The 12,248-nt window shown below is 33.9% G+C and overlaps 2 protein-coding genes across 3 annotated transcripts; both read right to left on the bottom strand.

Moving 5' to 3' along the window:
- Window positions 1-819: 819 nt before the first annotated feature.
- LOC107707188 (fibrinogen-like protein 1) lies at window positions 820-1,796 on the bottom strand. The gene is made up of 4 exons (XM_016511123.1): window positions 1,600-1,796; window positions 1,286-1,460; window positions 1,011-1,170; window positions 820-925 (listed from the first exon to the last, which is right to left on the bottom strand). The coding sequence occupies exons 1-4, from the start codon at window positions 1,654-1,656 to the stop codon at window positions 820-822; spliced, it is 498 nt and encodes a 165-aa protein (XP_016366609.1). The 5' UTR covers window positions 1,657-1,796.
- A 1,752-nt stretch (window positions 1,797-3,548) lies between these two features.
- LOC107707197 (acid ceramidase-like) lies at window positions 3,549-7,319 on the bottom strand. Of its 2 annotated transcripts, XM_016511131.1 has the most exons (14): window positions 7,207-7,319; window positions 7,036-7,079; window positions 6,814-6,904; window positions 6,657-6,740; window positions 6,458-6,536; window positions 6,169-6,243; window positions 6,035-6,080; window positions 5,561-5,705; window positions 5,426-5,480; window positions 5,143-5,224; window positions 4,731-4,862; window positions 4,523-4,646; window positions 4,308-4,364; window positions 3,549-4,102 (listed from the first exon to the last, which is right to left on the bottom strand). In XM_016511131.1, the coding sequence occupies exons 1-14, from the start codon at window positions 7,273-7,275 to the stop codon at window positions 4,013-4,015; spliced, it is 1,173 nt and encodes a 390-aa protein (XP_016366617.1). In that variant the 5' UTR covers window positions 7,276-7,319; the 3' UTR covers window positions 3,549-4,012. The 2 variants fall into 2 exon arrangements, with proteins under 2 accessions (XP_016366617.1, XP_016366616.1); XM_016511130.1 differs by having other exon boundaries at window positions 7,036-7,290.
- Between the last annotated feature and the right edge of the window lie 4,929 nt (window positions 7,320-12,248).

Here is a 12,248-nt window from a genome sequence, read left to right as displayed (position 1 = left end):
TATAATATAATATAATATAATATAATATAATATAATATAATATAATATAATATCAATCCATTCTTCAAACTGCTTGTCCTATGTAGGGTCACACATAATATAATATAATATAATATAATATAATATAATATAATATAATATAATATAATATAATATAATATAATATAATATAATATAATATAATATAATATAATATAATATAATATAATATAATATAATATAATATAATATAATATAATATAATATAATATAATATAATATAATATAATATAATATAATATAATATAATATAATATAATATAATATAATATAATATAATATAATATAATATAATATAATATAATATAATATAATATAATATAATATAATATAATATAATATAATATAATATAATATATCCATCTATTCTTCAAATGTAGGGTTGTTGTAATAAAAAATTTGAATATCGTGAAAAAGTTCTTTTTTTGTAACTTGTTTCAAAAAGTGAAATTTTCATATATTCTAAATTCATTACATGTAAAGTAAAACATTTCAAAAGTTTTTTTGTTTTAATTTTGATTATTTGAGCTTACAGCTCATGAAAGTTTTTAAAAATTAAAACAAAAAATATTTTGAAACGTTTTACTTTTCAATTTTATGTTTTAATTTACATGTAATGAATCTAGAATATATGAAAGTTTCACTTTTGGAAATAAGTTACAAAAATAAATGAACTTTTTCACGATATTCAAAATTTTTGAGATGCACCTGTATATACATATAATTATGGCCTATTATGACATATTTATTTCAGTTTGCATGCATTTTAGATGCATAGATTTACTCACCTTGAGATGTCAGATAATGCAGATTATCATTCCCTAACCAGAACTCTCCATTAGCGGACTTCATGTCACCAAATCCTATTTTATAATCATTCCAATCTCTAAACATGAACATGGAGACATCATGTTTCATTTATTAATCAGTACACATCTCTTCTCACATCAATGAAATAGAGTTTTCCATACCTGTCAAATGACTGACTGCCATCTGAGCGTCTCTGGAAGACTGTCCATCCACCCCCCTCTGTCATATCGCAGTACACTCTGATCCGGGTTAGATTTAGCAGTGGTTTAATCATGTAAAACCCACTCAGAGTGCTTCCATTTTTGAAGATCTGAGCACAGTCTGTTTGTGGCAGATTGATTTTTGTTAGTATTACATTGTGCTGTTATAATCAGACAAGTATAACATATTTACACAATGAATACTACATCTTAAGAAAATAATATAGAGCTTTGACCCATGTACTGGTTGTCTCCCATGTCATAAAATGAGCCCGCTTTTAGGGAATGTTCATCCATCTGGTTGTGATTCATTAATCGTTGAATAAGTTGCTGTTGCTTTGTCTGGCGAAGTTCCAAACTCTTCAACTCCACTCGAAGACGCTGTATCTCATCTTCACATTCGTCAGGAGTCTAAACACACAACACACAGAATGACTACTGTAGACTCAACATACAAATAAAGTATAAACACACTGTTTCATTTAGGTGTAACTAAATGTAATTTAAACACATAAGAAAGAAGCAAAATAAATATTAAGACAATACTTACAGAGTCTGACAAATCCAGAGTAGTACAAAGCATCCAAATGATGAGCAAAACTGACATTGTAGATGCTGTATTTAAAGATAAAAGATTGTAAACCAAGTCATGCAGTGTGCAATTTAGGCACTAAAGAACAACTACAATCTCAACAGCTTGTACAGATGCTTCTGAGGTCTGTTCTGGTGCCTGACCAAAGTTTCCTGTGGTTGAATGTGCACTGCTTTGAGCTGAGTCACTCTGGATCAAAACAGATGTGCAGATAACTACAAACAGCTCCCGAGACGTCACAAAGAAGACTGAAAATCTTCTGTAAATGAATAAAAAATTGAGACATTTGATCTCAATCCTTAAATTTGTTCAAGTAAAATTCAAGTAAAACAAATGAATGGTCCTTAAAGTTTAAATGTTTTTTACATAAAAAAAAAGAATTCTTTGTAATTTACATTGATGCACACATTTAATTCTCTGTAAATCTAAAACACGTGCATATTTGTTTACAAAATAAATAGAACAATCCTGATTAAAGAATGTCTGATACGCAGGGACGAATACCTGATTTGTAACACCCATAAAAACAAAATGGGAAAAACATGTGTGAGGCACACTGATCCTAAAGAGAGAGAGAGAGAGAGAGCGAGAGAGAGGGAGTTTCATTCCAAAAGTAAAACCATTAAAAGAATAATTTATCTTGCTGATGATAGACATGCATATGCACAACACATAAAAGAAACCTGCTGCAATTTGTTTTCTAGTTAAATTTAAATCAAGCAGAGGCGTACAGTAGCAATAAGGCAGGCAAAGCAGGCAATTGCCTGGGGCCCTGCATTTTGAGGGCCGCCCCAAGGGCTGATCATTTAAATAATCTGAAATGTTAATATTAACAAAGTGTCTATTTACACTAAGTGCAATAGTCCACCTTGTTGGCAGAAGCTATTTACACTAATTCCGCCCACCAATTACTGGTTGAGATAGATAAAATTACACAGAAGTCTAGGGCCCCCAGAAGTCTAGAATCGGCACTGCTTCTGGGGGTCCTACGCAAAACTGTGTCGGTGGTGGAGTGGGGTATGAGTGGTTATAAACGAATGAATGAAACACATTCGTCCATGTTTCACTCTGTCATTCATGTTTTCATAATCGCTGGCCAAATTCAAAAACGAAACTAAAATTAAATAATCTTTGAGAGCAAAGGGGCCCCCAGATGTTTCGGGGGCCCTACGCAGCTTGCGTATTTTGTGTATAGAGAGGATCGTCTCTGCCCAGAACCAGAAGTCTAGGATCGGCACTGGTTGTATCCCTTCTAGCCACAACCGAGGGAAGTTTGCGAGTGAAGGGCATAAAAAATGGACTGGAACGCAGCCTTCATCGGAACGGGTTTGCAAATCTTTTGATTCAGACCTGAATAATGGTTTGATAATCATTATGCAGTTCGAACTTTGGAGCGTGTATTATGAATCGTTTGATTTAGATTGGAACTTCGTTGCGGGTTCGTGAATCTTTTGATTCAGATCGGGACTTTGGATATATAAATTTTCACCCTAAAGACCAAGGATAGTCTCATAAATTCCTATGAGAAACACAAGTTCATATTATAGCTGCCGTAAATGGGGAAAAATGTCCACTTGCCAAGATTTGTGCTAAGCCCCAAAAGTTTACAATGTATGTTATATAATTATTTCTCTAGGTAACTAATACCTATATTTAAACAAAAAGGGTCTTATTTATTAATTTTGGCTGGGGCCACCACTTAATGTAAGTTTGCCTCTGAAATCAAGCATAGGCCTACTGTTCCGGGTCTCAGGGAATAAACTTACCTGAATGACTAATAGAAATATACTGAATGTATTAACATTTAGCTGCAAAAGTAGACCTCCAACAGAGACATTGTAACTGGACTGCATCAGTTTAATAATTGTAGGTGTAAAAAGGATTAAAATTACACACATCAAATTCAGTTTAGCCTTTGTTGATGAAACATTTTATTACTGTTTGTAACTCGTAATACCTCCACTTACACATTCAACACAGTCCCAGCAAGAGACACATAAAATGTCAGTATAAATTACAAAAATACTTTTCAGCATCATTACCAAGGGTTTCAGAAAAACTGATTTCCTTATATCATCAAAATATTAAAGAAAAAGGCAACACTCAAAGAAAATATATAAAAAAAACATTTCCATTTAAAATGTGTGGTTATTCAGAGTTTGTTATGCAAAATTGAAACAATTGCACAAATGCTGCAGTGGTAAAGCAGTTACAACAGACGTGTCCATGTGAAGAGATATGTGCAAGTTCAGAGATAGAATTGCAACCATTATGATTTTTAACATCCTCCTTTTCTTATACACCGCCCTGTAATGACAGATATCCAGAACAGTATTTCATATGCCTTAGTTAATTCAGATTTGATGGCAGATCACCATGGCGTACATGGATTTGGACAATCTCTGATATAAGACTCCAGAGATCCAGTAGACACTTCCATCAGTGACGTGTAGGTTGTCAACTGTAAAGACATAGAAAATGGCTTCATTATTATATGACATTAGACCAGATGCAGAAATGTGATCAAACACCCTTTTTGTCTCTCCGTCTAAAAAATAGTGAAAGAAAGAAAGAACAATAAATTAAAAAAATTAAAATAAACCAAATATAAGTATGATATATGTAAGTGTAAGGCTGTTGTTAATTCAACTGAAAGGAAGACTTACTTTATTAAGAACCGGTTTTGTAGACAGAACATCATATATTGATGCCAGAGAAATATTCTGTGGAAATTACAATTTGTTATCTTCTATAAAACATCTTCATGAACAATTAGTTACTAAATATGCACATTATTTTAAAAGCACTTAAAAACTAATTAACCTACTCTCTTAATTACTACTACATAGCCGTTTTACTTCTAACACAAAATGCCACATACCGCTTGTGTGGTTTGATTCATGCACTTCATTGCAGGTGTTCTGCGGTCATCAAATATCATAGGCTTTTCCCAGTGATCATAGTTTGTTTCCAGGACGTACCATCTCCCAAGCTTCATATAAAGTCTTTAACATCAACAACAAATTTTAGGGCAGTTTAAAGCATTGCAGACAGAAATTTGGTACTTCTGTGTGATATGATTTACTCACTCCCATATGTCTAATGTGTTTATTCTCGTCCTGGTTATCACACAACCCTGACCCGTTCGGTTACCACCCAAGATGAAGTAAGCGGGTGCAAGCAGTTTCGTCAGAGAGAGCTGGCCTTTGGCATCCTCATAACTGCAAGTAAAAAAAATAAAAAAGAAAGACTGATGAGTGCTCGTGTCCTCTTGTCACAAGAGTATCACATATTGTCACAAATATTAATATTTTTAAAATAAAAATAATTTTTTTTATCTACACATGGTGCCTTTTTCAGAGTGTGAAGGTTACAACTTTAGCTGATGAAAGCTATTTTTTAATTATTACAAAAAAAGTGTGTGAGTGAGAACTATGTGGTCATGACGGAGAAATAAGGAAGTTGTGCTTTCATGTTACGCTAGTGTGGTGTTGTTTTTACCTGGTAGCATTTTCCAGAACTTTCCGAGTGAGAAAACCCATCCACATTCCATCTCGCTTGCCAAAAATCCATTCCAGAATCCCTGTGAGAATTTATGATGTTATCTAACCAGTCAACCATCAAAAACATCTAGTTGCACCCATGATTTGTAGCTAATGTTTAGAAGAAATAAATATGTAGAGTTGTGTAGTGTTAGTTCTTCACAAACTTTAAACATTAAAATAACTGTTTATATACCCGTCACTTACATTTCATTTGTCATAATCCTTTAAAAAAATCGTACCTACATAACCCCCATCAAGGTTGAAACGCTCATTCGTTGTTAGACTGAATTCACCCTAAACAAGTAAAACAATTACTTGTTTTACATTTACACAAAAAAGAAGCATATTTAAAAAAAAAATCTTTATTCACTTACAGGTCTAATTCCAGTGAGCATGCCAACATATCCAGCAAAGTTTGTGGATTTAAAGACGGTTTTGTTGTCTCTTTGGAAATTGACATTCACCACAAGAGGCTTAAGCTTCTCTGTTAAAGTCCATGATTTATTCTGTCGATCCCACCTTTATGAAAAACACATCATTCTTATGACATGATATAAAGTGAGTATGCACGTACATCCAAAAATGTCTTGGCCAGGTGCAAGATCAAAAGGTACATCAAATAATAGGAAAAAAAGATCTGCACACTGTTATCCTCCCTTTATTCAAAAAAAGTTAAAAGTGGCAACGTTTCGGTCAAAGACCTTCGTCAGGCAAAAAAAAAAGACCTTGCCTGATGAAGGTCTTTGACCGAAACGTTGCCACTAGGGAGAGTAACAGTGTGCAGATCTTTTTTCCTATTATTTCCTAAATATTTGCCAAAAAAAAAAAAAATAAAATAAAAATCCTACCCCATAAACAGTCCAAAGTCCAAATTCCGGCCATGGTAAATATTTCCTAGAAAAAATAAAATATATGTAATAAAATGTTTATTAAAATTAAATTTGATTTAAAACATTATGCAAACTGATATATATTTTCTCACCATTAAAGTCTTCTGCAACAATTGATGTGCAAACAGTGAAAACCTCATAAAAGATATTGAACAGTGTAATTTCACCTAGAGGGACACATAAAATAAATGTACAAAAATATAAAAATGATAAATTACAGTTGCAATACCTTTTTAAAGAAATGGGGACATTTAAGCATAATTAAGGAGCTAGTTTGAGCTTTAATTTTATTAGATTGCTTGCATTTACCATAATTATTATTTAACAAATAAAATGCAAATAACAACAAAATCAAAAATAATCAAAAGGGAAAAATATCACCTAGAGGGATGCCAGAAACCGCTGCTATTCCCTTGATTTCATCACTGAAAGGTTGTGGAAGTGTATCCACAATCAAAGGCTGTAAAACAGCGAGGACATAAATCACAGCAAAATAATAAGACATCAAAAAATATACTATCAAAATATTCAAAATGCATTTTTAAGAGGTCTAAATTCATTCATACATTTAATTGCTTACCAGCTCCTCGTCTACTAAATCAACAAGTTTTCCATCAAAAAAGTCCTTGGCCAGGTCTTTTATTGTTTGTACCATTGTGATCAACTGTAATGCAACATGATTATTGTAAAAACAATCAAAGCCTTTAAGAGACATGCACATTATTAAAGAGTCTTACCTCTGTGTTTTTATCTTTGATCACTTGCGTCCATCTCTCACTAGGAGGTAAATCGAGATTAACAGTGTACCAGGTCACATTACCTTTAAACCTAGATAAACCAAACAAGAAGATGAACGTGTTATTAAAATCAACATATGAGCTCCACATAGTCCAGAGCACAGAGCATGTGAAATATAGGAGCACATCAAATTGGATATTTGAAGAGAATAACAGCAGTACGTTGGTCCTTTAGGTGGATACATTCCACTTCTGCAATCCTCCAGCTGCAAATACAGACAGTAGTGAGTAAAGCGTGACACCAGCTCAAAGTGAACCAGCTCACAAAACAGCCTGATACATTTTATAATGAAGAACAGATCACTCTGGTGCAGGAAACGCATTCATTCTTACCCCTCGAACAAACTGTGAGAAAAGAAATAAAGATATAACAACAATGTCATGAACTGATATTGGCTTCATTGTCTTTCCGCGAAGTTTTCTAAACGTTCAGTCATTCCCTGCGGAAATAAGCTTCGCGACGGAATGTACCATAATGTAAGGGGTGCTGAGATACAGTTATATGTATGCATTATTTTTAAGGAAAGGTTAAAATATGTTTTTCTTCTTCTAAATATTAATTAACAATATAATTGCATAGATTAACTGTTATTTAATTGGATTTGTTAGGTTGTGCTTGTTTATGAGTACACCCACAACACGAACCCCCCCACCCCCCCCGTCATTCTGCTGCTTGAGCTTCTCTCGCCAAGTAAACAAGGAAGTTCAAGTTCATTTGTTCAATGTTTTGATTTGTCCGCTGAGAATCAAGCGTGACAGAGAGGGAATCACGAGTGAGCTTTCACGACACCGGTTTACCAGCCACCACTACACCTGAAAGAAGAATCATCACGAGTTTATTTTCTGCTGTTTAAGCGTCTCAACAATATATGGAAGCCAATTTCCGCCACATAAAAACATGGAGAAAAAAAAAATCACAGGTAAATTATAATGATCAATTATAATTATAATAATTAAAAAGTAAGAATTCTGACTTTAAAAGTCGAAATCATTACTTTTAATAATATCAGAACTATGATTTTCTAACTCGTAATTTCTACTTTTTAGACTTCACTTCAGATGAAATGATTCAGTATATCCAGCAGGAGGCAGTATAATCCTGCTTAGATCACAAAAACATTGTTCAAGCAACATCATGAAAATATTCTTCAAGCAGACAAAATGGCCATAAACTAGCCTATATATATAAAAAAAAGAACAAAAAGCATTTCAAAATTGAAAACCATGTATTATTTATAAACCATGTATTTGCAGCTGGATAAGAATAAAATCAACCTCTAGATGGGACTTTTGGATTGCCAACTCAAGTCTTTTTCCACCACACCATCACCACACAAAAACTTTTCCATACCTCTTTAATTGATTTGCACTGATCCACCTCTTCTCCCATCTCAAGCAATGATGAGATGAGGTGCTTACCACTGCTTGCCTTCAACACAATGCTGCGTTCTGTGCATTTTTCAAGCCATGAAAAAGTGTTTCCTCAAAGTGACAGATCAGCTTGTTCAGCAAAACTACTCCAATCTCACCAAACTGACTATGCTAGCAACAACCTCAGTTTCCATTACAGAGAGAGAGCATTGCTAATCCACCAAAAAGGAGTCCAAAAAAACCACAATCTCAACTTTGGCTAAAGCGGATTGGTTAACAGCCCTCAGAGAGAGTACGCCAGCAAGGGACAGGGAATGTAAACCGTGCTAAAATGTTGTGTTTTTTTGTGCCACAGAAGAATCAGACTATGAATTGCTTACCTAAAGGTGTAAAGTTAACATGTATTAAAAGAGGAAGTAATAATAATAATAATAAAAGAAAATATTTTTGCCCGACTAGAATGATAATAAATTGAGTGATCATTTCTCAGACCAAAACATTTAATATCAGGTAACATAGTTTATTGTGCTGACTAAAGCACTGTACATACTGGATACCCCTAATTAAAATATTTTATGTGTGTGTTTAATTTTGTTTTCCTTTGGATTTGGCAATAACCCATTTAGAACCACTGGCATCCTGTTTGTCTATAAAAATGCAGAATATGAGCAACCATCTGTATGCATCACAAAATTCGAGCATTTCCGTTATTGGTTATAAACATTAAGGTTCCTGTGGAACCAGCTTTAAAATACAAGCACAGCCCCCTGCAGAGCGGTGAATGAAGCACAGAGCGGAGTTTGAGTTATGAGCCTTTCACAAACAGGAGATAAAAGCCGACTGGCTGCTCAGCCAGCTGAGAATCCTCAATTAATTAAACACTTCCCAGTGATTATGCCCCCTGATAGAACCTATCTCCAGAGTCAGGGCTGCACCCACCTAATGGGCTGTTACATCAAAACACAAACACAATGTGATGCATTTCACGTCGTATACACTGCATGACTGCAGATTTCAGTTTGACCCAAAGGAGAGCTGATTTCTCTGTCTCTCAGGAAGGCAAACAAGCTAAAATGAAGATGAATGGAAAAAGATTGGATGGAAAAAGGTTTGCTGTTCAAACCTTTGAGGTCAGCAACATTTTTTTTTTAACCAATTAACACCTTTATTCAACAAGGATGCATTAAAATGATCAAAAGTGTCAATAAAGATCACAAAAACTATTTTAAATAAATGCTGTTTTTCAAAATGTTTATTAATAAAAAAAATCAACTTTTTCTACACTGATAAAAAAATAAATGTTTCTTGAGTAGCAAATCAGAATGATTTCTGAAGGATCATGTGACAAGACAGATTATGAGTAATATGATGCTATAGTTATTTAAACTGTAATAATATTTCACAATATTACAGTTATTAATATAAGTTTGATCAAACAAATGTAGCCCTGGTGAGAATTAGAGGCTTTTTTTCCCCAAAAACATTAAAAAATCCTACCCATCCCTATATTTTGCAAAAAATTAATAAAAAATAAAATAATAATAATAAAATCTTATTATTAAAATCCTGCAATTATTAAAATATTTGATGTTTTGTGTTTAACAATTGTGGTTAGACTTTTTTTTTTCTTTTGGCAAGACTTTGATGTTTATGTTTATACAGAAATGGACTTCCCTGAGATTTATTCACTAGAGTGGAAAGGTGTGAAAACTAGCCTCAATCTTCATATTTCCACTGGGTAAAACATTGTAGATTAGGTTTGCAATGCAAACTGCAACTGAAGTGCATATACCCACAATTTCATCACTAGTGCCACAAACAGCACGTTACTCGTAATTGTTCACCACAAAAATCAAAGCTGTTGCCTACACAACATCATCATAGAATGATGCACTTTTTTCAGGTTTTTCCTTTTTACAATATAAATTTGTGCCTGTTCTCAGGTGTATGGAGTCCTTTACTGAGACACTGACTTTTACTGAGGTGTCCCTGGATTCCATTTCCTCTGGATAATATTGATGATCCCACCGACTTCGTATTGGCGTGATCACTTTGAATCAGTAACAGCATATACAAACGTCTGAAAGAATGCATGTGTCTGTGGTTCAAGGGTAAAGTTATTATGTCATGCCTTCAGGAGGGTTGTCACTCTCTGACAGATTACAGCGTATCTAACAAAGGGAAGCTGCCCACGCTGCTTTGCCTTCTTGTGTTTCATTAGCTCTGTATATGTGGCCATTAAAATCACCTCGTCACTTAGCATTAATGGAAGGTGACCCTGTGCATGCACTGAAATACACTGTATGACTTCTGAAGGTAAAACTAGCAAAAAGAGCACAAAAACATCCATCATGCTCAGATTTCAGAGGACGTTGCTTTACCAACACAATGCAGGCTGCATGTTAAACGAATACAGTATATCATATCTGACTACACAGTGAACAGATACTGTAGGCATTGACGATATAGCTGGAGTATCTTAACTGTGTCTTTATGCTGTGGTTATGTACATATAGACCTATTTGAAGCAACTTTAACAACTTTCTCTAACCTTGTTTACCTGAAATTAAATATATTACAACAATCTGTACTACAAATAACATCGGTTTATGCATTCTGCTTCATGAAAACCATATAAAGTCTTGATGATTTATATACAGTTGAAGTGTTTGTAGTTGTAAACCTGTTCACTGTCAAAGCTGAAAATGATTCAAGCATCTGTCGCAGGGCAATAAATCATACACAAATGGAAGCTTGAAAGCTAATGGCTTTGTAGCATTGGAGAATTTTCATTTGACTCAAAAGTCTCCTGGGTCTCAAATGTTTTTCTGACATTATGAAATGTTCCCATGTTGCAAATTGTTGTTGCACTTTCCAGTTGAATTCTTAGTGCTGACATTCAAAATGAAACTGCATATTTTTCAAAAGTTACACACGATTACACATAATCACAAAGTTTCTTGTGCCTATAATAAGAATTAAATGCTTTGTGGAAATTATTTTGACCACATAACCAGGTATGTGAAACCTGTTTCTGTCTCAGAGTAAAATGAAAAATGTGAAACTAAAAAAAAGAAATACTCTCACTCATAGGCGGAGGGTGAACCAACTCCAGGGTAAGGCTAAAAGCAGCCAAATGTATTAAACATCATAAACCCGTCTTTTTAGGCAAGAACCAGACATGGGTGTCATGCATGTAGGCTAAAAAAATGTTTAATGGGACTGAATTTGTATTTAACGTGATTACAATTTATTAAAAACTTTAGAAATTGATAATTATATAGGCTAAGGTTTCCTTTCCACGGTTATTCAAACAGCGAATAAATTATATATAGAAATTTATCACTAACATTGATCTATCGTGAGTTTAAAGGGGTCATATGATGCTGATAAAAAGAACATTATTTTGTGTATTTGGTGTAATGAAATGTGTTTATGCGGTTTAAGGTAAAAAAAAAAACATTATTTTCCACATACTGTACATTATTGTTTCTCCTCTATGCCCCGCCTTTCTGAAACGCGTCGATTTTTACAAAACTCATCGGTCTCTTACTTACATTGTACGTACATCTGCGCTTTGTTGTTTATGATGAGAGAATTCGCAAGAGTCCAGAATTCAGTCAGCGAACGCGTGCGCACTCAACAAAACGGATGAGTTTGAACGATGACTCATCTGAACACTTCTGATTGGCTATTGCATTCCTAAACTCAACAGATATGTGTGTGATTGGTTAAATTGTGCAACACTGTAAAAACGCCTAAAATGAAATACGTTGCAACATGAGCAGATCTTAATTTAATGGTGCAATGGACACTGTCTATTCATATTCACTTTGTTAGCAACAGACGTAATAGATTTAATTTGTCTGTGCAGGGGCATTTTTGTCCAATTTAGTGGCATTTTTTCCCCGTGGCCAGGCACGCTCCGCCTATGCTCTCACTGTGAGAGAAATATAGTCAAAATAATGGGAAATAAAGTCATAATTGTGAGAAATTAAGTCTCA

The sequence above is a fragment of the Sinocyclocheilus rhinocerous genome, unplaced genomic scaffold (genome assembly GCF_001515625.1).
Source record: "Sinocyclocheilus rhinocerous isolate Xijiao unplaced genomic scaffold, SAMN03320098_v1.1 scaffold174, whole genome shotgun sequence".
NCBI lineage: Eukaryota > Metazoa > Chordata > Actinopteri > Cypriniformes > Cyprinidae > Sinocyclocheilus > Sinocyclocheilus rhinocerous.
Note: the sequence above shows the minus strand (reverse complement) of the source record. Positions and strands in the feature narration are given on the sequence as shown.

What these genes read in the sequence shown, in the direction of transcription:
- LOC107707188 (XM_016511123.1), bottom strand. Translation starts at nt 1,656, where the DNA reads ATGTCAGTTTTGCTCATCATTTGGATGCTTTGTACTACTCTGGATTTG. An exon ending in CTCTGGATTTGTCAGACTCT is followed by an intron (nt 1,461 to 1,599) that starts GTAAGTATTGTC and finishes TTGTGTGTTTAG; the next exon opens with ACTCCTGACGAATGTGAAGA. An exon ending in GGCAGTCAGTCATTTGACAG is followed by an intron (nt 926 to 1,010) that starts GTATGGAAAACT and finishes GTTCATGTTTAG; the next exon opens with AGATTGGAATGATTATAAAA.
- LOC107707197 (XM_016511130.1), bottom strand. Translation starts at nt 7,196, where the DNA reads ATGCGTTTCCTGCACCAGAGTGATCTGTTCTTCATTATAAAATGTATC. An exon ending in TGTTGCAGAAGACTTTAATG is followed by an intron (nt 6,081 to 6,168) that starts GTGAGAAAATAT and finishes TATTTTTTCTAG; the next exon opens with GAAATATTTACCATGGCCGG. An exon ending in GACTTTGGACTGTTTATGGG is followed by an intron (nt 5,706 to 6,034) that starts GTAGGATTTTTA and finishes TTTTTCATAAAG; the next exon opens with GTGGGATCGACAGAATAAAT.